The sequence below is a fragment of the Pristiophorus japonicus genome, chromosome 1 (genome assembly GCF_044704955.1).
Source record: "Pristiophorus japonicus isolate sPriJap1 chromosome 1, sPriJap1.hap1, whole genome shotgun sequence".
Lineage (NCBI taxonomy): Eukaryota > Metazoa > Chordata > Chondrichthyes > Pristiophoridae > Pristiophorus > Pristiophorus japonicus.
The window spans coordinates 234,318,933-234,346,081 of NC_091977.1; the positions used below are offsets into that span (position 1 = coordinate 234,318,933).

Genomic DNA, 27,149 nt, shown 5'->3' on the forward strand with positions numbered 1-27,149 from the left:
AAAATCATTATTTTTACATCCTATGCCTTTTCATTAACTGCAACCATTTTGCATATTTAGTTGTTTTGGTGTTGGAAAATGGTGAGGGGCTGAAGGGAATCTAGGGCAAAGGGGATTGTACGCGAAGGTGGAATTGAGGTAGAAGATCAGCCATGATATTGAATGGCGGAGCAGGCTCGCGGGGATGTATGGCCACCTGCTCCTTTTTCTGATCTTACATAATTTGTGTCCAAGTTTTGCCTTCATGGACTGTGTAGGTGTATACCATGTAACTTCAGTGGCACCAATCAATGGTCCCATTTATTTCCATACATCTCGTTGTTGACCTCAACTGATCTTGGTATTCTACCCAGTAAAGCAACAGTTCCAAGAGCAGCACTTTTGTGTGACCTCCATGCCCACAAAAGTCAAAGGGACAAGCCAGCGAAATAAGGAATACAGTTGTTTGGGCTTTGAGGTGGATAGCCAGGGCTCAGGGACTGCAGCTTGGACCTTGAGGGGTCTATGCAGCTTTAACAGTGGGGAATGAAACCTGCAGCCAAGGAATGTCGAGTGGAGCAATTTTGCAATATTTTAGCATGTGGGGGTGGTGACGGGCTGGATGTTGGTGGGGAGGCAGTGTCTCTGGGCAGTTCTGCTCCTGTAGATTCATTAGAACCAAAGTAGCGGACACTGCTTGAAAATCTCACTGCAACTGGCTCTTGTCTGTGGATTTAGAATCTACAATACCTCTATCAGTCCTTGACTTATGGTATTCATAGGGTTCATCTCCCTATGACATTTGAAGAGGTTTAAAAATGTGAAACTTTTTTATTACCCAGTACTTCTTGTTGGAATGTACTACTTGAAAGGGTGGTGGAAACATATTGTACCTATCCAAAGGGAATTGGATAAATAGTTGGAGAAAATTCCAGGACAGTGGGGAAAGAACAGGGCAAGTGGGACTAATTAGAAAAAGACTTGGATTTATATAGCACTTTTCACGACCATCGGACATCTCAAAGCGCTTTGCAGCCAATGAAGTACTTTTGGAGTGTAGTCACTGTTCTAATGTGGGAATTAGATCGCTCTTTCAAAGAGTCAGCACAGGTTCGATGGGCCAAATGGCTTCCTTTTGTGCTGTAACATTCTCTGATTCTAAATGTTGTTGGAGGTGGGGAGAAGTTTTTGAACACTTGTCAATTTAACTTTTAAGCAGATAAGTGAGTTAGTAGACTGAGGATAAGTACATTGATTCCATGACCAAAAGGAATGGAAAAGCTAGCATGGGAAGGAAAGACCAACTGCCTTTGGAATGACTATACTAGAAATAAAAAAATATTTAAATTGCTTGAGTGTTCTGGGATGTGCACTGAAAGCAAGTGCTTAAAGAATGGGCTAACTGAGCATGCCCAGTATTTAATATCGAATCTCAAATTGAGATGAGTGGCCAAAATTATGATTTGTGCACAGGATTGTGTTACAGGATTGAATTAGTTCTGTGGCTTTGCTGTTGTGATCAAAGTAATCGTATTTCTTCCCGAACTCAAGGCCTTGAGATAATTATTCGTCGCTGGTCTGAATGTGGACATGATGATGTGGCCATCATTTCATAGCGTGATCAATTAAGTGCAAGCCCATATCCCATCAATTTGTGACATTGGGACTCCAATATCAAAACTGAGTGACCTGGTCATAGAGAGCATTACAGTAATAGGGTATCCAATTTAAAATGTGAAGTCACCTCTATGTACCCTGCTATCCTAATACTTTCCATTACACACCTGAACTACTGTGTGGTCTCGCCTTGGGAAGAATATACTTGCCTTTTAGGGAGAGCAACAAAGGTTCATCAGACCTATTCCTGGGATGCAAGGATTATCTTGTGGGGAGAGATTGAGGAGACTAGGCCTATATTCCCTAGCATTTACAAGGATGAGAGGTGATATCATAAAAACATATAAAATTCTTGCAGGGGTAGATGCTGGGATATGTTCCCCTGGCTGGGGAGTCTAGAACAAGGGTGGGTCAGGACTGACATGAGGAGAGACTGGATTGACCGGGCCTGTATTCACAAGTTTAGAAGGAAGAGAGGGAATCTCATAGAAACGCATAAGATTCTGATGGGACGGGACAGGTTAGATATGGGTAGAATGTTCCTGATGTTGGGAAGTCCAGAACCAGGGGACACAGTCTTGGGATAAGGGGTAGGCCATTTAGGACTGAGATGAGGAGAAACTTCTTCACTCAAAGTAGTTAACCTGTGGAATTCTCTGCCGCAGAGAGTTGTTGATGCCAGTTCATTGGATATATTCAAGAGGGAGTTAGATATGGCCCTTACAGCTAAAGGGGTATGGAGAGAAAGCAGGAAAGGGGTACTGAGGGAATGATCAGCCATTACCTTATTGAATGGTGGTGCAGGCTTGAAGGGCCGAATGGCTTACTCCTGCACCTATTTTCTATGTTTCTATGTCATGGTCTCAGAATAAGGGGTCGGCCATTTAGAACTGAGATGAAGAGAAATTTCTTTACTCGGTGGTGAACCTTTGGAATTCTCTACTCCAGAGTGCTGTGGATATTCAAGACTGATGAGATTTTTGATATTGAGGGGATCATGCGGGAAGGTGGAGTTGAGGTCTAAGATCAGCCATGATATTGCATGGCAGAGCAGAGTCGAAGGGCCGAATGGCCTACTCCTGTTCCTAATTTTTATCTGTCTGCCCTGCCCCCTCCCAATAGCCCTTCCTACCATGTACTAAAGTGTCACGAGCAGCCTCTTGCATTCCTTGTGTCCCTTCTTTATACCAGGGATTTAACTTTGTTACAAAGAGGATAACTTGTCATGCCTAATGTGAGCTATCCACCTTCAGTAAAGTGCCATGACAATTGATTGCCTTGGTAATCTGTGGAATTAAAGTTTTGTGTTGTCTACTGGAGGTTTGTATGTGATTGCATAGCAGCTGGGTGAATATCTGAATTGAAGCCTATTTAGGAGTGCAAAATGGTTCCAGTTTTACAATTTATCGACTGAAGAGATAATTCCATTCTTTGCATACAGATGTCCTTTTTTGTTAATGCCATCTATAATCCATTTATATTTGTGCTAATAATGTGCATAAACATTCTCATATTTGGCATGTTTTGTAGATTTCTTTTTTTATAGGCTATTTGATGCCCCTGATGGTCAACTTGCCAAATTAATTACCGCCTGCCTTTAGCGGCTTGCTCAGTATGTGCTTTTATGCTGTTTGAACCAGAGCAAAAGCTTTGTTTATACTTTGGCACACAGTTGGCAGCCAATGTGGAATTTGTAACAGATTTGTCGACAAATGGCTGATACCAATGTTGAAAATCTTCTATCTAAAGTCCGATAGTGCACTTTGTCCTAGCAATGGGAGCATAAAACTGTCCCCTTCCCCCACAACCATTATCTCCTTGACCTCTAACTGGGATTGTGCTGGTTTTGTCCATCAGGGATTAGGTTGAAACTGCTCAAACTTGATTTTTTTATCCAACTTTATTTCATTCAGTCCCTCAAAATCATCTGCTATTGAGGATGGCACCTCTGACAACGCAGTACTCTTTTTTTTTTTTTAGTAATTAAAATGACAACAGGTTTGTAAGATGCAGGAGCTAATATTTAAAAACTTATTTTGATTTGTCAGTCGCGGCTGTGGGTAGCACTCCTGTCTGAGTCAGAAGGTTGTGGGTTGAAGTCCTACTTCAGAGCTTTGAGCACTAAAATCTAGGCTGACATTCCACTGCAATGCTGAGGGAGTGCTGCAGTGACGGAGATGCCGTATTTCGGATGAGATGTTAAACCGAGGCCCGTGTGCTTTCTTGGGTGCATGTGAATGATCCCGTGACACCATTTCGAAGTCCTGGCCAATATTTATATATCAGTCCATATCACTAGGATTATTGAGTCATTATCAAATTGCTGTTTGTGGGAGCTTGCTGTGTGCAAATTGGCTGCCACGTTTCCTACATTAGAGGAGTGACTGCACTTCAAAAAGTACTTTGGCTGTAAAGTGCTTTGGGATGTCCTGAGGTTGTGAAAAATGCTATATAAGTGCTAGTCGTTTTTTTAATTGTCTACCTTGGATGACCACCTGTCTGTTTCTGAACCATGTGGATCATTTTCAAAGTGGCTGTCTGGAAGATTTGAAAAGTAGTCCGAAAGCTTCCTGTTTCAAATGGTGGAGTTGATAAAGATATATAATTGTGCACATGCACAAAGCAAAAAAGTGGTCACCTCTAACTTAAATACACAAGAGTAGTTTACTCCTCTTGATACCTCACATTGACCATTAGTATATCAACCCTCTTTTTTTTTTGTTCTGTTGGATTGACCTGATGGCATCTAATATCTGACCATATCAATCTCCATTTTTTTTGGCATGAAAAACTAGCCAATTTTCTGTAATTTGCTTGCATTTCCAAAGAAGTTTGTTTAAGAAAGGCTAAGCAAAAGATGGAACAATGCATGCCTGAGAAAGGTGGGAGATATTGGGAGGGAAGACGGGATGACAATTGCTGGATTTAAGCTTTTATTTTGTATTCGAGCTGCAAGTTAGAAATAGTTTTATTTACAGTTGATGCTGAGATTTGTAGCTTGCTGCAATATTAAGGAGGAAATAGCTTTCATTTAATGAGGAAACAAAGTAAATAGCTGTTAAAGAATATTTTAAGGAAGCAAATTTTGATAGTTTAAGGAGGAATAAAACTTTGTGTATTCTATCACTGCAGCAATGGGATCTAACTGGAATAAATGGGATGGAGCTACAAGAAAGCTTATTTTGAGAAGTTACTTTCCTTCCCGCAGTAACAATCTGATGGTTGACTTAATTGTCGCCTGATGGATCGGCAAGTAAGATGATTTTATCCTGCAGGCAGAGTTTGGGGAGCTAGGAGAGAGATTAAAAAGCAGGATCTCAAAGGTAGTAATTTCTGGATTACTCCTGGTGCCACGAGCTAGTGAGTGCAGAAATAGGAGGATAGAGCAGATGAATGTGTGGCTGGTGAGTTGGTGCAGGAGGGAGGGCTTTAGATTCCTGAGGTATTGGGATTGCTTCTGGGGGAGGTGGGACCTGTACAACATTGATGGGTTGCACCTCAATGGAGCCAGGACCAACTTCCTCGCCTGGGGGTTGTTAGTGCTGTTGGGGAGGGTTTAAATTAGCTTGGTAGGGGGATGGGAACCTGAGAATAGATTCAGTAGGAAGGGGAATAAAGCTGGAATTAAAAAGCAAAAATGTAGTGAGTTTGAAGGGGCAGGAAAAAAGGGTTTACAAAAAAAAATGTAAAGGCTTTGTCTAAATGCATGTAGCATTTGAAACAAAATAGATGAGTTGATGGCACATAGATACAAATGGGTATGATCTGATGGCCATTAGAGACGTGGTTGTAAGGTGACCAGGACTGGGAACTAAATATTCAGGGGTATTTGATAATTTGGAAGGACAGACAAAGGAGGAGGTGGGGTAGCACTGTTAATAAAGGATGGGATCAGTGAGAGATGATTGGCTGAGGATCGAGATGTTGAATCAGTTTGGGTGGAGATAAGGAATAATGGGGAAAAAAAGTCACTGGTGGGTGTAGTCTATAGGCCCCTTAACAACAGTAGCTGCACTTTTGGACGGAGTATAAATCAAGAAATAATGGAGGCTTGTAATAAAGGAATGGCAATAATCATGGATAATTTTCACCTTCATATTGATTGGACAAAGCAAATTGGCCAGGGTAGCCTTGAATTCATAGTGTATCTGGGATAGTTTCCTTGAACAGTACGTTGCAGAACCAACCAGGGAGCAGGTTAGCTTAGATCTCGTACTGCAAAATGAGGCAGGATTAATAAATGATCTTGTAAAAGATCCTCTAGTAATGAGTAGCCATAATATGGTTCAATTTCAAATTCAGCTGGAGGGTAAGAAAGTTGGTTCTCAAACCAGGGTCCTAAGCTTAAATAAAGGCGACTACAATGGTGTGAGGGCAGCGTTGGCTAAAGTGCACTGAGAAGATAGATTTTAAGTATGGGACGGTTGATGAGCAGTGGCAGACATTTTAAGGAGATATTTCATAACTCGCAACAAAAAATACATCCCAATGAGAAGGAAAGGCTGTAAGTGAAAGGATAACCATCCGTGGCTAACTAAGGAAATAAGGGAGGGTATCAAATTGAAAACAAAGGCATACAATGCCAAGACTAGTGGGAGGCCAGAGGATTGGGAAATTTTTAAAAGCCAGCAAAGAATGACACAAACTGATCGAGGGAAGATAGATTATGAAAGTAAATGAGCATGAAATATAAAAACAGTAAGTTTCTACAAGTACATAAAGAGTGGCTAAAATAAATGTTGGTACCCTGGAGGATGAGGCTGTGGAATTAATAATGAACAGGGAAATGGCAGAGACATTAAACAAATATATCGTATCGGTCTTCGGTAGACACTAAAAGCATCCCAATAGTGGATAATCAAGGGGCTATAGGTAGGGAGGAACTTGATACAATCACTATCACCAATGAAGTAGTACTAGGTAAAATCATCAGCGGTTCCTCGAACAAGGATGACTTGCTTCCACAAGAGTTCACAGATGTTTCAATAAAGGACCTGATGTTCCAGTCCTAAACTCCAGTTGAGGGGGTGAAGATGCCTGTGTGTGAATTTTAACGTGTGGTGACCATTGCACATCAGCCACCACATGGGCTTGACAGAGCTAGGCCTTTATCCAGTGGCAAGGGTTAACTAGGATGACTGGAGACCTGCTCTGCTGCACGGACCTCGTGTGCACACATCGCAGTGTGGACAGGCCTGTGCTGCCCCTGGGCCCTTGGCTCTTGGCCTCGTATCATCATTCGCCGCACCTCCGCCACGATGTTTCAGGGCCCGGTACTCCAGCTCTATTTAGAGCCCCGACCTGCGGTGGTCTCACACAGGTCATAACATAGGACCTTTGATGGCCACACAGTTGAAATCCCTGTTCCCCCATCAATTTACATACATCTTAAGCTGTTGATACTAAATACATCTTGGTGTTTGCATTTAGAATTTCATAGAATCATAGAATGATACAGCATGAAAAGAGACCATTCAGTTCATTGTGTCTCTGCTAGCTCTTTGAAAGAGCTCTCCAATCAGTCCCATTCCCCCTACTTTTCCCATAACTCTACAAATTTTTCTACTTCAACTATTTATCCAATTCCCTTAAAGTTACTATTGAATCTGCTTCCACCGCCCTTTCAGGCAGTACATTCCAGATCATACCTTGCTGTGTGTAAATTTGTTTTCCTCATGTAATCTCTGGTTCTTTTGCCAATCACAATCAGTGTCCACTGGTCTCTGCCCCTGCTGCCACTGGAAACAGTTTTTTCTTTACTCCATCAAAACCCTTCATTAATTTTTAACAACTCTATCAAATCTCCCCATAACCTTCTCAGAACAACCCCAGTTTCTCTAGTCTCTCCATGTAACTAAATTTCCTCATCCCTGGTACCATTCTAATAAATCTCTTCTGCACCCTCTAAGGCCTTGTTTCCCTTCCTAAAGTGCGATGCCCAGAATTGGCCACACTACTCCAGCTGGGGCTTAACCAGTGTTTTGTAAAAGTTCAGCATAACTTTATTGCTTTATGCACCAATGAGCCATTTTGCAAACCTTCAGTTACACTAAATTCAAATAGGAGACCCCTGCTTTGGATTCTTCCAGAATTTATGACTTTTAAATTGTGGGAATTATGGGATTAAAGGCAGACAAGTCCCCTGTACCTGATGTCTTGCATCCTAGGGTCTTAAGAGAAGTGGCTGCAGAGATAATGGATGCATTAGTTGCAATCTACTAAAATTTACTGGATTCTGGGTGGTCCCAGCTGATTGGAAAACTGCAAATGTAACGCCCTTATTTAAAAAAAAAAGAGGCAGACAAAGCTGGAAGCTATAGACCAGTTAGCGTAACATCTGTCGTTGGGGAAAATGTTGGAGTCCAATCTTAAAGCTGTAGTGGAACATTTGGAAAAGCATGATTCAATCAAGCAGAATCAGCATGGTTTTATGAAAGGGAAATCATGTTTGACCAATTTGCTGGAGTTCTTTGAGGATGTAACTAGCAGGGTAGCTAAGGGGGAACAGTGGATGTGGTGTATTTGGATTTTCAGATAAGATACTACATAATAGGTTACTGCACAAGATAAAAGCTCATGGGGTTGGGGATAATATATTAGCATGGATAGAGGATTGGTTAACTAACAGAAAACAGCATTGGGATAAATGAGTCCTTTTTCCAATTGGCAAACAGTGACTAGTGGAGTGCTGCAGAAATTGGTGCTGGGTCCTCCATTATTTACAATCTATATATTAATGACTTGGGTGAAGGGACCAAGTGTAATGTAGCAAAGTTTGCTGGGTGGGAAAGTAAGTTGTGAGGAGGGGACACAATCTGCAAAGGGATATAGACAGGCTAAGTGAGTGGGCAAAAAATTTGGCAGATGGAGTATAATGTTGGAGAATGTGAGGTTATCCACTTTGGCAGAAATAATAAACAAATTATAATTTTAAATCGAGAAAAAATGCAAAGTGCTGCAGTACAGAGGGACCTGGGGGCTCTTGTGCATGAAACACAGTTAGTATGCAGGTACAGCAAGTCATGAAGGCAAATGGAATGTTGGCCTTTATTGCAAGGGGGATGGAGTATAAAAGCAGAGAAGTCCTGCTACAACTGTAGAGTATTGGTGAGGCCAAACCTGGAGTACTGCATACAGTTTTGGTCTCATTTCAGGAAGAATATACTTCCATTGGAGGCTGTTCAGAGAAGATTTACTAGGTTGATTCCAGAGATGAAAGGTTGAGTAGGTTGGGTCTATCCTCATTGGAGTTCAGAAGAATGAGAGGTGATCTTATCGAAACATATAAGATAATGAGGGGGCTCGACAAGGTGGATGCAGGAAGGATATTTCCACTCATAGGGGAAACTAAATAAGTAAAATAAGGAGCGGCCCATTTAAACTAAGAATGCGGGTTGTAAATCTATGAAATTCTCTGCCCCAGAGAACTGTGAAGGCTGGGTCATTGAGTATATTTTTAAGACGGAGATAGATGGGTTTTTGAGTGATAAGGGAGTAAAGGGTTATGGGGAGAGGGCAGGAAAGTGGAGCTGAGTCCATGATCAGATCAGCCATGATCTTATTGAATGGTGGAGCAGGCTTGAGGGGCCAAATAGCCTACTCCTGCTCCTGTTATCTTCTCTTGTAAATGGAAATGCAGTAGTCAATCGGACAGATCCTTTTGGGGCCGATGTAAGCTCTGACCATAAACTTAGTTTTGGCATTAGTAAGATTGCGAATGTGAGTTGCTAAAAAAGTAATTAAAATTAAAATGTAGGATCTGAACAAAGTAAAAGAAAACTAACCTCAAACCTGCACAAAGGTGTTGCAGAAACCTCATTGTTGCAATAACTGAAGAAATGGAATATGGAGTACTCAGTACTGGGTCTTGAACAACACTAAAACATAAATGGACAATGGAAGAAGTATTGGATTTGAGTGGTAAATAAAAAGCTTAAAGGTGAGCATAAAAACCGACCCTAATATGAAGACTGAATCCAACAAGTTAACCAGAGAAATTAAGCTAAAAGCAAAGAGAAACCAGTAAAACTGGATAAGTGACCAGTGCAAAGATTACACCAAAAGCATCAAAACACAAGAGCTATATCGGAAGCTAAGGGAATTCAGTGAATCTTTCAAACTTAAAATGGTGACAGTGAAAGACCAGCATGGTCAGGTAATTGAGGACTAATAGGCAAGGAGCAAGTGGAAAGAATATTTTGAAGATCTATACAATGTGGAAGAATCAGTTTGTCCTGTACAAATGGAGGGGAGTTGTTGATGGATATTTTGGAAGAAATGTGAAAGATTTCTATTGGTTTGAAAAAGGACAAGACTCCAGTATCAATAATATAACTGCAGAGTTTTTGCAGGTGGGTGAGGAACAAACTAGAAATGATGCAAAGGCTGTTAAACAAAGTTCGTGAAGAGCTGAAAACTGGGGAAAAGTGATAATATCACTCTTCAGAAAAGTAGACCAGCGCGGATTCAGCTTACTGAGTATACCCGGAATCGTGTTTACTATGACGCTACAGAGGAGAATGAAAAAATACATAAGTGGTACTGCACAAAGAACAAGCAGAAGATCAACGGTTTGTGATGTGACCGATTTTGGAGAAATTTATAGTGAAAGGCCTTTGAAAGTGTATGGTAAGGAGGGATTGAGCATGTCTTGATGTGTGGTATTCCTGCAAAACTTGTCAGACTGATCAAAAACATCGGAGTGCTGTTAGTGGACAGGAAACACAATGTTTTAGATCAACAGTTGGGTGAGAAGGATGCATACTTTTGCCTGATTTAATTTTGCACTGGAAGCAGTAATGAATCTTGCAGTAAAAGATGATATTGGATGGGTGGCAAGAATTTAAACCATTTTAAATTTGCTGACATTTACTTTTTTATAGCGACATAACAGATTTGCAGAGATCGAGGTGAAGGTGGAGTAGAAAATTTGAACAACACCAATATAAAGACAAAGGTCATGCAATTTGGGAAGCATCAGGAAGATATAAATTATAATTGGAGTTGTAGTTGAACAGTTAGAAAAATTTGAATAATGTGGTGGACTAGTGTCAGAGAATGGGAGTTGTGAAGACATCAAAAGGATTAGACCTGCTACTGCTTTTGGAGGATTAAACAAGATATAGTAGGTTAAAGATATTTTGGTAAAAACTAAGTTAGCATTTATGAAGTGATGGTTTATCCCCATATTATATAGATGAGTGTTGGAGCATGAGAAGTTGATGAGCAATACCTCCTAACAGAGCTGAGTTGGTTGAGAGGAATACTAGGAGTATGCAGGATGCAAAGGATCATGAATGGTATAAGAACATGGCTTGGACAAGAAACAACGCTTGTACAGAAGTTCCAAGATTGATGACTGATGGTTTGGGGCAAGTTTCAAGAATAGAACCAACTTGAATGCATTTCATAGCTCTGCCCAGAGGTACATGAAACAAGACCATGGAAGCACTGGATAGACAATATTGAGTGACCTGTCACTGAAGGAGATACAGATGACTGAAGGGACCAGGCTGGTTCAGAACTGACAACAATGGACTGAATTCATTTGGTCCCATCGTCACTGCTGAGCTGACGGAAGGGAATTTGGTAGCAGTTGTATGCCATCATGTGAAGGGTTTGGGTGGAGAGTGATACAGAAATCTGCTGGACTGGTGCCAGTTCATAACTGAAGACAGGATAGTTTTTTTTAAATTCTTGCTCTTGTTTTACTGATTGGTTGGTTCTATGGTCCCATTTTAGAAGATGCTTTTAAAAAAATCCAGTCTCTGATGTACCTAGTCTTGTAGCCTCTGGCAGTCCAGATGTTTCCTTCCCAACTGTCTGGTACAGTTCCAAGTGTGTTTCTTAGCAATGAGTGGGAATGTTGCTTTTTGAGATACAGATGTCTCAGTTGCACTACATTTTTGCCCAAAGGCAAACCCCCCCCCCCCCTTTTTTTGCCCCTCTTTTTGAAATACTAACTTCTGGCAGCCACGAGCATTGACAATCATCCCACATCGTGCTTGTGTGGGTTTTCTTCATTTGTGAATTCAAATGCTGCATGTGTTATGCCATTTCATACCCCCTCACCCCCCCCCCCCCCCCCCTCCCCATAGATAGTCTGGGGTGTTACAAATCTGCATTTGCTATGCTAGCCCATTAATTTCCTTCCATTCATTATAATGGATGGAACATTGTGGGCAGGGAATGCAGAAGTGGAAATCCCCAGCAATGCACTTTCTATTTGTTTCTATTTGGCTCACTGGCTCAGCATGTTTCAACCCATTATGAATTAAGACAATAGCTCAGTTGTGATATCAAAAGGCTTTTTAGGATTAATGTATCATAGTCGGTCCCTTGAACGAGGATGACTTACTTCCACATGAGTTCCCAGATGTTTCAATGAAGGACCCAATATTCCAGCCCTGAACTCCAATTGAAGGGGTGGAAGATGCCTGTGCGTGGATTTTTTTAACGTGTGGTGGCCGTTGCACACCAGCCACCACATGGGCTTGACTGAGCTCGATCTTGGTTCAGTGGCAAGGATTAACCAAAATGACTGGAGACCAGCTCTGCTGCACGGATGTAGTGCACGCACGCATCGCAGTGTGGGTTGGCCTGTGCTGCCCATGGGCCCTCTGCTCTTCTGGGCCCCATATCCTCATTTGCACCACTCCCACCTTTTGGTGCATCATTTCATGGAGCACATCAACAGAAGGTTATTCTGTTGCCAAATAGTCATGAGCATTATTCCCTCTAATTTTGGGGGTGGGGTGCATGGTCCTTTTTAATGCGTTATGCGCCACATTCAAATTTCCACGCACCGTCCAGCGGCCTGCAAGGGTCGTCAAGGCCTCTGCGCGGCCATGCAGCTTAACAGGAACATTGGTCATGAGAAACTTTGATTAAGATGTCAACCCTGTCTCAATGGGTAGTGCTATCGCCTCGAGTCAGAAGTGTGTTTTTATTATGTATATATAGATTGACATTCAAAATTCTGTAGAATGTAAATTCTACATTCTGACAGGCTCTAACTTACAGTTGTACCATCCGCATCTACTTCACAGAAAATTACATTGGGATTTTTCTCTACCAACTCAAGGAAGCTGGGCACAGGAGCCATTCCCTCTTTCAACCGTGGCAGAAAGACCTAGCTGTTCCTTGCATCATCTTCTCTTCTGTTGAATTGTAGCTTTTGGATTCTCTTCCTCCCCCACCCCCTTCAAGTCCTTTTTTTAAAAAAAAAATAAGAAACCAAAAAAAGGATTTGTTTAGTCGCCATGTAGTTACACATTTTATTCCTATGGTAATTTTCACTTGTGGGATTGATTTTAAGAGTTGTTGTGACCTGGTGCTCACTACAACTTTTATTTTTATACAACTCCTTTTTTTTTTAATGTAGCAAAATGTCCCAAAGCACTTTGCAGGAGTGTTACAAAACACAATTTGACACTGAGCCATGAGATATTGGGGCATTTGACCAAAAGCTTGCTGAGGTAGGTTTTAAGGAACGCCTTAAAGGAGGAAAGGGAGGAAATTCCAGAGCTCATGGCCTTGATAGCTGAAGGCACGGCCACCAATAGTTCAATGATTTTAAAGTTGGGGATGCTCGAGGCCAGAATTAGTGAAGTGCAGATATCAAGTCCTCAGTCATTCTATCTCCAATAACTTGCCCACAACTGACGGGTCTGCACTTTATTGATTTTTCTCTGCCTAATTAAATAATGGAGTGACATTTGCAATTTTCCAATCCAAAGGCAACATTCCTGAATCGAGAGCTTTGGAAAGTTTGAAAACAAAAATGGATAATGCTGAAATATTCAGGGGGTCCGGTAGTATCTGTGGAGAAAAAAAGTTAACAGTTCAGTTCAATGACCTTTCATCGCAACTAAAAACCTTCGAGATGTAACTGGTTTTGAGCAAGTACAAAGGGCAGGAGGGGAGGAAAGAACAAAAGGGAAGGTCTGTGATAGGGTGGAAGGAGAGATTAAATGGCAAGATAAAAGGAGCTGATAATGGGACAAGTAAAGAAACAAAAGATGGATTGTGAAGAGGTGGAAATGGGAATAGAATAAACAGCTGCTGTCCAAAAAAGAGGGCGGAGCTTATGATTGGAAAGTTAACGCACCAGCAATTTCCCACCCATTTTAATACCGTAGGATGGAAACTTGATGTCTCTAGTCTCATTTTTTTTCCTCCAATATTTTCTTGCATTTAATCTAATGGGTACCTTCCAATGACCTATTTTGTATTGTTGGTATTTTGTCGTCTTCTACCATTGTGAAAACTGATGTAAAGTATTTGTTTAACATTTCCTTATTAATCATCGTAGTGCCTGCATCTATTTTTAATGGCCCCATATTGCTACTCTTAATACATTCTCAAAAACCTTTACTGTTAGCTTTGATATTCTTTGCAAGCTTTTTTTCATACTCCCTTTTGCACCTCATTACTTTAAGATTGGAGTATCAGTAGAAGCAGTTCTGTGACATTAGGGCAGTTGATGTTGTTGATTCTGTTGCATTTATACTGTGCAGTGCTTTATCTCCCGAGGATCTGTGGTCTTTTACTCATTGTTTTGCAATATACTGGGGTTCTCCAATGACCAATGGTAACTTAAAAAAAAAAATTCTGGCCCAGAATGCCATCGACCACCAAAATTTCTACGACAGTACATGGTGGTCCCAGCGGTTCGGAGACTTGTAGTCCTGGCGTTCTACGCGAAGGCCTTTGTATGGGTTTAGAACGTATCACAGTGGCCCAACCTATTGGAGGTATTCACATTCATACTTGGGGTAATTCCATGGAACCACCAAGTATGAATGGGAATATCCCAAAAACACACCAACACTGAAAATTAAAAAAAAAACACTTCACATTAATCAATGGGATTTAATTAGTTACTTAAAACAAATGTAATTTTTTCAAATACATTTACATATTTTAAAGGTTCTAAAAAATAAACTTGCCTTGTTTAACAGGATTTGCAATGTTTTAAATTATTTGTGTTTTTCTGTACTTGATAAAAGCAGGCCTTGCACCTGATTTTTAAGTCGTAAGAATTTCAAAGGCATTCGCTGGGCAGCAGTTAGGCGAATAGCTCACTGAGGCCCTTTACCTTCGGACGCGTGCGATCTTGACCAATTGCAAGTTCTGGGTTTAGGCGCATGCGCTTTGCAAGCCTAAACCCAGAACTTGTGGGACCCCTACAGACATGTACGCACCCATAGGGACTGTGAATGCAGGCCTATTACCTGGTTTTCTTCTATTTTTGCTGCCACCACCCCCCCTGCTCTGGCCTTTTGTGCTCCACGCCTTGATTCCGAAAGCTGAATAACGCAACTATATTCTAGACTGTCAGTTGTGTAGCGCTCTCCTCTGCCAGAAGGTTGTGGGTTCAAGTCCCACTCCAGAGGTATGAGCACAGTTTAGGCTTCAGTGCAATACTGAAGAGTGCTGTGCTGTCTGAAGTGCCATTTTTCAGATGTTGAACAGAGGCTCTGGGTTTTTGCTCCCATAACAATATTTTGAAGAGCAGGGCAGTTTTCCCCAATGTAAACCAATTACTTTATAGTTCCAAAAAAAAAATTCTAGCCATTGTTTGCGGGAGCTTGTTGTGTTCAAAATTGGCTGCTGTGTTTGCTACAACTGATAGTTTTAAAGTACTTCATTGGCTGTAAAAAAAACTTTGGGACATCCTGAGGTCATGAAAGGTGATTTTATAAATGCAAGTTCTTCTCCAAGGGCATTGCTTACACATAATCAGCTAGACTCTCAATTTCGTATTTTTATACCCTCAAGCTACAAGCGAATGAGTTTGATAAAGTGGAATCTATCTTGAAATTGAGTTAGCAGATTATACTTTTTTTTTTGTTTGACTTGATGCAATGCTTTACATCTGCTACGGTAAAATGCAATATCAATTCTAGCTGCTGATCAAGTGAGGTATCTTTACTATCTTGTCTTTTAGGATCTAATGTTGCCCAATGGGACACCGGTGGAGACATCCAGTCCTGCCTCTTCCTCGTCTCTCCTGAATAGACTACAATTAGATGATGAGCTGGATGGTGAAACCAGAGATCTCTTTGTTACCGTTGATGACCCAAAGAAACATGTGTCTGCGATGGAGACTTATATCACATACAGAGTTAGCACAAAAGTATGAGCAAAATTTAATTTAACTTTCCTGCTGTTTCAAAGTGTATACTCTTTATTTTTTTTAATGGTAATGTCTGATCTCCCTAGATGGTAATGTTGAGTTGGAGAATATGCAGAGTTGCTGCAGGGCCTTTTGACGTGAGTGTGGATATGGGACAGGTGGCTGGAGAGAGTCTGGATGTAAGAGTGGCAAGAGGCAGGATCAGCCAGTGGGTAGAGGTGGATGATGTGGACATGCTTTATGGATGGGGCTAGAAGCAGGAAGTTTTAGAAAAGGCCCTTCCAGCATTGAGCTTGGGAAAAGCTGCATATTTTTTTAAAAAATCACATACTGCCAGGTACATATTTTTAATGACACTGGTTTGCCCTGCTGAGAGTTCCCAGCCTTCAGTGAAGACTGGATTTATGTTGAAGGGTTGAAAGGGATGGATACAAGTACCCTTGGTTGGGTAGGTGGTGTTGTGGAGCACCGTGCTACCTGCCTTGGAGCAGCAACCAAGATGACTTGATGGAAAGTAATATAGGGATATTTGAAGGGTGATGGGTGGGCAGGATGGAAGTAGCATGAAAGGGAAATGTTTCTTTCTTCCCCTCCACCCCCCCCCCCCCCCCAATCCTAAATGTCCTGAGGAGGTTAAAAAGATTGGGTGTGGGGGAACTTCCTTGGCCAATTTCAGGAAATAGAGGAAGTTCCAGGAGAGTGTGTTTGCCCATGATCACTAGATGAGCTTAACTTTCCTTCTAGCCAATACGCTACTACTTCCTCCTCAGCCCCCTTTAATTTGGTAACATGTCCAAAGCCTTATTTGCTGCCTCTCTACCTAAAGCTACTTATGGACCTTTAGTGATGGAGTTAAGTCTCTTGTGCTAGAATAAACATTCCTTGAGCTGCTTGGTCCCATGTATACCCTGGCAGACAGCAGTCTATCCACTCTTTCCCCCAACTCCAGTTGAATAATGTAACCTGAATTGCTATTGGACTGATTTTTTTTTTAAACTGCCGCTATATTGGATTTTATGAAGCTGCATGTGACTGGGAATAGCGGTGAATGAATGAATGAATATATAACTGTTTACATGGTATGTTGATGGGTTTAAATTGTATAAAGAGTTGAATAGTCTGTACTGAAGGAGTGCTGAAATAATGCCAATTCAATACTTTGCCATGGATTTTTCAAAAATATAGCTTAATTTAACTTTATACCTTTTTTTTTTGAGCGAGAGCAAGAATTTTTTTGACTGGTGCCAACCTGCAAGGTTGAAGCACTTTCTTCCAACAATGGGCTGCCTTGATCATGGTTAATTATCTGCTAGTGTTTTTAAATTCCTCGCCTCCCTTTCTACGCAAAGTAAACTTTATAGTGTAATTTTTTTCCAGTAATTCTTTGAGGTAGTTTGAAATGAATTTTTCTAAATGTTAGAATTTTACACTATTCCTAGTTTAGATGTACCAAATAGATTTCCTCCAGTGTCCTGAACACTTTTTTTAAATGTAAAGTGGTAATCCAACCTGACAGTCCATTTATTAATGGTTTCAATTATTTTCAGACGACAAGAAATGAGTTTGATTTACCAGAGTACACAGTACGACGTAGATACCAGGATTTTGATTGGTTGAGGATTAAACTGGAAGAATCGCAGCCGACGCATCTTATTCCAGTAGGTATTGGATAACTGTGGTCTCCAAATGTGTGCGCTTCTGGGACACTTGGTGTTGTACACTACATGGACAGGAATCTTAATGCCATGTGCATGTTCTGTTGCCATACCTTCTATTTCTCTTTCAACCACCTCTCTAACCCATCCTTAAATGTTGAAATCAGTAGCTCATTCCACAGCCACAATCCTTTGTTTAATAGATTAACTATTGTATTAACTCATATCTTGTATCTTTTGCCCAATAAGACCCAATTTCATTTTTTTATGACCTTATCCATTTGAGTTGTGAATCTCAACCCCCAAATCCCTCCGCTCCTCCACATCACCCAGCCTGTCGCTAGTCAAAATATAATTACTTTTTTTCCCTCACCAAAAAATGTACCCTCACATTGACTGACATCATAGTCATCTGCCACCTTTTATGCCTATTCTTCCATCTTATTACTATCCCCTTGCAGCTTAATTTGATGGTTAGAATTAATTACTAAGCCTCCTACTTTAATATCCTCTAAATTTGAGCACCTCTCCTGATATCCCGAATCATTGTGCACACAGCACAGAAGCAGTCCCAGAACTCCTTGGAACACTAGTGCACATTTTTCAACTGTTTCCCACAGTGTTCTACCAATAATCATAGGCAGTCCCTTGAACGAGGATGACTTGCTTCCACACCAAAAGGGATGAGTTCATAGATGTTTCACTGGAAGACCCGATATTCCAGTCCTGAGCTCCAGGTGTGGAAGATGCCTGTGCGTGGATTTTTTTTTTTAAACGTGTGGTGACCGTTGCACATCGGGCTTGACAGAGCTAGGCCTTTATCCAGTGGCAAGGGTAAACCAGGATGACTGGAGGCCTGCTCTGCTGCACGAATCTAGCGTGCGCACACATCGCAGTGTGCGCTGGCCTGTGCTGCCCTTGAGCCCTCTGCTCTTCTGAGCCCCGCACACTCATTTGCCGCACCTCAGCCACAAACATTCAGCAGAGCAGAGGGCTCATGGGCCAGCCCACACTGCGATAGGTGTGCACACTAGGTCTGTGCAGCAGAGCAGGTCTCTAGTTGTCCTGGTTAACCCTTGCCATTGGATAAAGGCCTAGCTCTGTCAAGCCCATGAGGTGGCTGATGTGCAATGGTCACCAGACGTTGATTTAAAAAAAAAATACGTTTTGTGCTCTGAGCAGCGATGTGGTCAGCAGGAGTTGGTCATCGGAGGCCAGTAGGGAGCAGCGTCATCGGGAGGTCGGAGGAGAGACCTATAAAGGCCCAGCAGGAGTTTGTCGTCGGAGGCATGTTTGTCCAGCTGCATCAAGGAGAGAAGGCAAAAAAAGTAGAAAGAAATCGAAAGGTGACGTCACCGCCAAGGGGGTAAGTGATTGGCTGGTGATTGGTAAGTAGTTTTTCTTTTTGCTTTTCAGTAAGTAACCTTTTAGCCTTGTTGCCAAATTAAATTTATCTAGGGGTTAAGTCATGGCAGGAGAGCTCAGACATGTGTTATGCTCCTCCTGTACTATGTGGGAAGTCAGGGATGCTTCCGGTGTCCGAGACTACATGTGCAGGAAGTGTGTGTCCGGCTGCCGCTCCTAACGGACCGCATTGCGGCCCTGGAGCTGCGGGTGGATTCACTCTGGAGCATGCATGATGCTGAGAATGATGCGAACAGCACGTTTAGTGATTTCGTCTTACCGCAGGAAACGGGGACACAGCCAGATAGGGAATGGATGACCAACAGGAAGAAGAGCAGTGCTAGGAAGGTAGTGCAGGGGTCCCCTGTGATCATTCCCCTACAAAATATACACCGCTTTGGGTACTATTTGTGGGGGGGGGGGGAGGGAAAATGACTCACCAGAGAAGGGTAGCAGCAGCCAAGTTCATGGCACCGTGGAAGGAGGGCAGGAAAGAGTGGGAGAGCTATAGTGATGGGGGATTCAATTGTAAGGGGAATAGATAGATGTTTCTGTGACTGCAACCAAGACTCCAGGATGGTATGTTGCCTCCCCTGGTGCAAGGGTCAAGGATGTCTGAGCGGGTGCAGGGCATTCTGAAAAGGGAGGGTGAACAGCCAGTTGTGGTCCATTTTGATCCCAACAATATAGGTTTTTTTAAAAAAAGGGATGAGGTTCTAAAAGATGAATTTAGGGAGCTAGGAACTAAATTTAAAAAGTAGGACATCAAAAGTAGTAATCTCAGAATTGCTACCAGTGCCACGTGCTAGTCAGAGTAGGAATTGCAGAATAGCTCAGATGAATATGTGGCTTGAGCAGTGGTGCAGCAGGGAAGGATTCAAATTCCAGGGACATTGGAACCGGCTCTGGGGGAGGTGGGACCAGTACAAACCGGACAGTCTGCACCTGGGCAGGACTGGAACCAATGCCCTAGGGGGAATGTTTGCTTGTGCTGTTGGGGAGGAGTTAAACTAATGGCAGGGGGATGGGAGCCTATGCAGGGAGACAGAGGGAAGTAGAATGGGGGCAGAAGCAAAAGATAGAAGAAAAGTAAAAGTGGAGGGCAGAGAAACCGAAGACAAAAAGGGCCACATTACAGCAAAATTCTAAAGGAGCAAAGTGTGTTCGAAAGACAAGCCTGAAGGCTCTGTGCCTCAATGCGAGGAGTATTCGGAATAAGGTGGACGAATTAACTGTGCAGATAGCAGTTAACGGGTATGATGTGATTGGCATCACGGAGACATGGCTCCAGGATGACCAAGGCTGGGAACTCAACATCCAGGGGTATTCAACATTTAGGAAGGATAGACAGAGAGGAGGAGGTAGGGTGTCATTGCTGGTTAGAGGAAATTAATGCAATAGTAAGAAAGGACATTAGCTTGGATAATGTGGAATCAGTATGGGTGGAGCTATGGAATACCAAGGGGCAGAAAACACTAGTGGGAGTTGTGTACAGACCACCAAACAGTAGTAGTAAGGTTGGGGCAGCATCAAACAAGAAATTAGGGATGCATGCAATAAAGGTACAGCAGTTATCATGGGTGACTAATTTACATATTGATTGGGCTAACCAAACTGGTAGAAATGTGGTGGAGGATTTCCTGGAGTGTATTAGGGATGGTTTTCTAAACCAATATGTCAAGGAACCAACCTAGAAGCTGGCCGTCCTAGACTGGGTGATGTGAAATGAGAAAGGACTAATTAGCAATCTTGTGCAAGATTCCTTGGGGAAGAGTGACCATAACATGGTAGAAGTCTTATTAGGATGGAGAGTGACAGTTAATTCAGAACTCGAGTCCTGAACTTAAGGAAAGTTAACTTCGATGGTTTGAGGTGTGAATTGGCTGAATAGACTGGCAAATGATACTTAAAGGGTTGATGGTGGATAGGCAATGGCAAACATTTAAAGATCACATGGATGAACTTCAGCAATTGTGCATCCCTGTCTGGAGTAAAAATAAAACTGAAGGTGGCTCAACTGTGGCTAGCAAGGGAAATTAAGGATCGTGTTAAATCCAAAGAGGCATATAAATTGGCCAGAAAAAGCAGCAAACCTGAGGACTGGGAGAAACTTAGAATTCAGCAGGGGAGGACAAAGGATTTAATTAAGAGGGAGAAAATAGAGTATGAGAAGATTCTTGCCAGGTACATAAAAACTGACTGCAAAAGCTTCTATAGATATGTGAAGAGAAAAAGATTAGTGAAGACAAACGTAGGTCCCTTGCAGTCGGATTCAGGTGAATTTATAATGGGTAACAAAGAAATGGCAGCCCAATTGAACAAGTACTTTGGTTCTGACTTCACGAAGGAAGACACAAATAACCTTCCAGAAGTTCTAGGGGACAGAGTGGCTAGTGAGCAGGAGGAACTGAAGGATATCCTTTTATTAGGCAGGAAATTGAAGGCCGCTAAATCCCCAGGGCCCGATGGTCTACATCCCAGAGTACTTGAAGTGGCCCTAGAAATAATGAATGCATTGGTGATCATTTTCCAACAGTCTATCGACTCTGGATCAGTTCCTATGGACTAAAGGGTAGCTAATGCACCACTTTTTAAAAAGGGAGGGAGAGAGAAAGTGGTTAGCCTGACATCAGTGGTGGGGAAAATGTTGGAATCAATTAAGGATGAAATAGCAGCGCATTTGGAAAGCTGACCGGATCGGTCCAAGCCAGCATGGATTTATGAAGGGGAAATCATGCTTGACAAATCTTCTGGAATTTTTTGAGGATGTAACTAGTAGAGTGGACAAGGGAGAACCAGTGGATGTGGTATATTTGGACTTTCAAAAGGCTTTTGACAAGGTTCCACACGAGATTGGTGTGCAAAATCAAAGCATATGGTATTGGGGGTAATATACTGACGTGGATAGAGAACTGGTTGTCAGTGTCGGGATAAACGGGTCCTTTTCAGAATGGCAGGCAGTGACTAGTGAAGTGCTGCAGGGCTCAGTGCTGGGACCCCAGCTCTTTACAATATACATCAATGATTTGGATAAAGGAATTGTGTAATATCTCCAAGCTTGCAGATGACACTAAGCTGGGTGGCGGAGTGAGCTGAGAGAGACGCTAAGAGGCTGCAGGGTGACTTGGACAGGTTAGGTGAGTGGGCAAATGCATGGCAGATGCAGTATAATGTGGATAAGTGTGAGGATATCCACTTTGGGAGCAAAAACGCGAAGACAGAATATCAGTGGCAGATTAGGAAAAGGGAGGTGTAACGAGACCTGTGTGTCATTGTTCATCAGTCATTGAAAGTTGGCATACAAGTACAGCAGTCAGTGAAGGAAGCAAATGATATGTTGGCCTTCATAGCTAGGGGATTTGAGTATAGGAGCAGGGAGGTCTTACTGCAGTTGTCCAGGAGCTTGGGGTGTGGATTCGAATCCACACTCCCCTGAGGTTCTGTACGTGCGATTTGAGGATGGGTGAGTAATGAGGCACCAGACACAGTGGGTAAGGGTGCAAAATGGGTAATGTTTATTTCAAATAGTAAAAACAAAGATAGAGGGCATGGGAAGAGGTCGTAAATAGCCGTAATGGCACAATCACGCTCAACAACACGAAAAATTATCGCAACAGGGAAGGGGAAGATGAGAGGTTGAAACATTCCACTCACACACAACCCCACCTCTCTCTTCCGCCCTTCTTGCCAATTCCTATCTTAAATTGAGTCTGTGGGGGGGTTTGGGCTATACACTCAATCCTATCAACTCCAGGGTTCTGGGGGCACTTATTTCAGCTCGGAGTCCCTCGGATAGGTTTTACGTTCGGTTTTCCTCGATGTTGCGTTGGTTTCTTCTATTTGCCCCTCGGTTGGCTCCTTCTTAACTCAACTCTTCAACTCAAAGCAAAAGCTGACTCCAACCTCCAAAACCTCGTGTGTTTTTGCAGCCTTTTCTTATAGTCCGTTCATCTTCATGCTAAAACTGCATGCCATTGTCTTGGGTCTTGAATAAAATAGGGTGTGAATGGCAGTTTGTGTATTGATCTGTCTGGAATGGGAGATTAGTGTCTCCACCTGTATTCTGTCACTCGCTGATTGGGTGAATGAAGATGCTTGTTCACTATCTTGACAGAGGTGCCACTCTGGGCTGGCCAAAATGATTGCATCAGACCTGTGGGCCTTTGTTTAATTATTCAAATTGATACTCTTTGTGTTGCCTTGTGTATTACTGGGGAGATTTTGCCTGGACATGTTGCCTCTTCGAGGGTTTTACATGAAAAGCTGGAGAAATGTCCTTTTTAAAATATAAAGTTGCCTTGTATCCATTTTCCTGGAAGAACCGAATGTACACACTTTTTCCCCCTTACGGTAGCTGGCTCATTCCTCTCGTTCCGTGCCCCTGCAACACTGTTACTGTACAGGGTGGCCAGAGTCCCATCATCCTCCATGGTTTACAGGCTGTTGACTGCAGTTGGTCATTTTAAACATGGCATCTTCCCATTCTCCCTGCCACATGTCTCCGTGGTTGGTTTTGCAGAACCTTGGTGAGGCCTCACCTGGAATATTGTGTTCAGTTTTGGTCTCCTAATATGAGGAAGGATGTTCTTGCTATTGAGGGAGTGCAGTGAAGGTTCACCAGACTGATTCCTGGTATGGCTGAACTGACCTATGAGGAGAGACTGGATCAACTGGGTTTTTATACATTGGAGTTTAGAAGGAAGAGAGGGGATCTTATAGAAACATACAAGATTTGGATGGGACAGGTTAGATGCAGGTAGATTGTTCCTGATGTTGGGGAATCCCAGAATCAGGGGACACAGTCTTAGGATAAGGGTAGGCCATTTAGGACTGATGAGAAACTTCTTCACTCAGAGTTGTTTCCCTGGCGCAGAGAGTTGTTGATGCGAGTTGATTGAATATATTCAAGAGGGAGCTAGATATGGCCCTTGTGGTTAAGGGGTATGGACAGAAAGCAGGAAAGGGGTACTGAGGGAATGATCAGCCATGATCTTATCGAATGGTGGTGCAGGCTCGAAAGGCCTACTCCTGCACCTATTTTCTATGTTTCTATGTTCCTGGCTCAAAGTGAGGCCTGGATGCATGCTGTTGCGTGTTTTTGCCCCGTGGGTGCATGCTGAGGCCTCTTTCTCTGCCATGGGCTCTTTCCGCCTTGGAGGGCTTCGGGATGCGTGTGCAGCTGGTTGCGGTTTGCCTGATTCATTGGCTTGTTGGGGTGTGCAGCCGACCCCATGGGACGATGTATCACTGGTCAAAACTGGACACTTGCATGGGTCATGAGTATCGGTGGCTTGTGGGAGCACGGCGGATTTCGGGCTTTCTCAGGGTGCTCTGTCTTGGGGTTCGCCCCACACCCAGTCGTCTCCTTTCCTGAGCGGCTTGTGCAGGGGCTCTAATACTGTTCTCTATTTGGGTGTGAAGTTACCGGGGTGATTGGAGAGACCCAGGGTGGGTGCATTCTGGGGCCTGGGCACGTTTTTGATGGCCTCTGTTTTCACGTCTGGGCCTGATTCTGTCTGCGGCAATCTTTCGTCCAGGGAATTTGACCTCTGGTGCCACGGGGGTGCACTTTGAGCGTTTCAGCCTGGGTCCCACTTTGTCTGGGTGGCAGGAGCCTCTTCCAGATTGTGTGGATGCTCGGCAGTGTCGTGGCCTGTGGATAGGATGTCGTCTTGGAATATCGCGATCCTGGGGACAGATTTCAGTGGGCTTTCTGTTTCTCTGGGGTGTGGCTGCCACCGGGCGGGTGCAGGGGGGGGGACACCTGTTGTGGGTGAGCCGTCCTTTGCGTGGGTTTCTTTGATACGGCCGGTTCCTGTGTCGTATGGGCCGACGTTGTCGAGTGTTTTTCCTTCGCCCCCCCACCCGGCTGCTGTTGCGGGCAGGTCATCAGCTTTTGGTGGCGGGTGCTGATCTTGTTTCAAGGCTCGGTTGGTCGTGGTCTCCACGGACACTGGCTGTGCCGTCGCTCTTTAGCAGTGGGCCAGCCCCACTTCGTTGGATTCGACCGGTGGGATGACCCCCTCGCATTGTGGCCTGTCTGGTTTGAGCTCGACCTTTCTCATTTGTGGGACCGCCCTGGCTTTGTTGTGTCTGGGCCTGGGTGGATCTGCACCTTGGCTCCCTTGAGGCTGCTGGTTCTCGGTTTAAGCGGTGCGGGAGATGGCGGGGCTTTGATGTCGCACCATTTCCATTTTATTTTCTCGGGCCAGCTCCTGCCGAGTGGCAATGAGCCGTTGCCCCGGGGTAGTCCATGGCCCTCTCCCTTGTGCGCCGCTTTTGCTGCTGCACTGCCGATTGGTATAGGCTCTTTGTGGGTGCACAGCTTTGCGTTTGCCGGACTCCGCTTGGGGGGGTCTCTGCCTTGGTCTCCCGCGGGGGTCCTCTGGCTTGTTGTCAATTGGCTCGTGTCTGTGTCTAATTCCATGGATGCCGGCATGCCGTTTAATTTTGCCACTATCATTATCGGTTGGCTCTTTGTTGGGAACGTGCGTGCGCTATACACTTCCTCCCCGGAGCGCTCAAATGCTTCAGGCTGCATCGCCAGATCCGCGCTGAATTGATCATCCATGTGGCATGTCGCAGCTTGCTTGCTCCGCTGCGGGCACGTCTGCTGAAGATACCCCATCTTCGCACACCCTCTTCATACATACTGCTTGGGGCGGCACTATTGGTTGCCCCCATAGCACCAACAGGTTGAGCTCTGGTTTGCGCCCGATGGTGGGCTTTGAGCGGCTCCCGTTCTCGCATACGCAGTCGAGTAGGCCCTCGATGGCGAACTTTGAGCAGCTCCCGTTCTCGCATATGCAGTCGAGTAGGCCCTCTGGCGAACTTTGAGCGGCTTCCGGTCTTGCAGATACAGTCGAGTGGGCCCTGCCATGTGCAGCTCTGCCGGCTGTCAATATGATTTTGTACACTACTTGCCTTGGAGTTTGGCATGTCGCGATATCTGCTTCGTGTTTTTCTGCATGGGCATGCAGGCCTGGGCGGTGGTGATGACCTTGCTGAGGTTTGGCGTCTCCGTGGCCAGCAGCTTGCTTAAGATCGCCTTGTGGTTGACCCCGATCGTGGAGGAGTCACTCGCATGTCTTCCAACGCAGGCCCAAGTTTGTGGGGCCCTGCAGGACGTTTCAGGTTGGCAACGGATGCTGCTACGTCCTGCCCTTCTGGATGGGCATGCATGTGGAGGTGATATCTGGCTATGGGGATTCCTTCCATGGGTTTGGGATGTTCCTGAGCTAGAGAGCACAGTTCTTTGTAATCCTTTTCTGTAGGAAGAGTGGGTGAGAGTAGATTCTTGTGTATAGATCGTGGGGCCACAGATGGCGGGACGAACTGCTCTGCGCTTCTCTACATCATCCTCTTCAGGTTGTTTGCCACGAGGTGCTGATTGAGACAGTCCGTGAAGTCTCCCCAATCCTCTCCCTCATTGAATATCTCGAATTCCAACAGTACTCTATCGTGCTGTGCTCGCCATTCTTTTGCGTGTGTTCGTATTTACCTTGTCACTAGTTGTAATGTATGAAATGATACAATGAACTCCGTTCTGTGAGCCAGTGACTAGGTGTGACCCTTGGTCAGTCTTTAATGGCTTCCAGAAGTGAAGATACAAAAGTGAGCCAGCTTGAGTGTGCCTAGGACCTCCAATGGTGGTGCCCCCTGGTGGTGGGCAGACATGTGTATATACATTACAGATTTCTGCGTGATTCTTCAGCCCTCTGCTCTGAGTGCTTGGGGCTGTAATGCACATCGCGCAGGTCCCGCGGAGACTCTGAGCATTAAGAATGATTCAACCCATCATTTTCCCTTCCCTTTAAGCGAGGGGAGGAGCCTCTGATGCTGGCAGCGCTGTACTGAACATTGCTCAGCGCCCTGCCGATACTGCCCCTCTCGCTGACTGTCGTGCTCTAAGGGAAGTGTGCTGTACATTCTCCTGCAATGTCCTCTGTGCCTTCAAGCTACCAATGCCTTCTGCAGCACTCCATTCATGCTGGTGCTGGCTGCTCCCCTCGTGGTCATGCAGCCACAGAAAAATCCTATCGCCCAAACTGGCTTGCTGCTGAGCTCTGCCTCTCGGCTCCAGCACAAACATACACTGATTCCACAACAATTCACATTCCAAGAGCGATGTGGAATAAATGTGACCAGTGTAAGGTTGTAGAACTATGCCTGCACCTCCTTTAACTGCCACTTTATCAGCACTTAAGATGTTGGTTCAGCAACAAACAACCACTTGCATTTCTATAGTGTCTTTAACACAGTAAAACATCCCACTGCACTTCTACCAATTGTAGGAGTGCCCAATACTTAATGTAGGCGGAGGGACGGGAGAATCTAAAGTTGGTCTAAGCTCC

General features: G+C 43.9%; 1 protein-coding gene across 2 annotated transcripts in view; it reads left to right on the forward strand.

The window, feature by feature from the left end:
• snx30 (sorting nexin family member 30) overlaps positions 1-27,149 on the forward strand; it is a 69,108-nt gene that overhangs the window by 18,082 nt on the left and 23,877 nt on the right. For both annotated transcript variants that reach the window (XM_070888328.1, XM_070888333.1), the window contains exons 2-3: positions 15,548-15,736; positions 17,284-17,394. In XM_070888328.1, the coding sequence (XP_070744429.1) occupies positions 15,548-15,736; positions 17,284-17,394 (300 nt within the window). The remainder of the gene's footprint in view (positions 1-15,547; positions 15,737-17,283; positions 17,395-27,149) is intronic.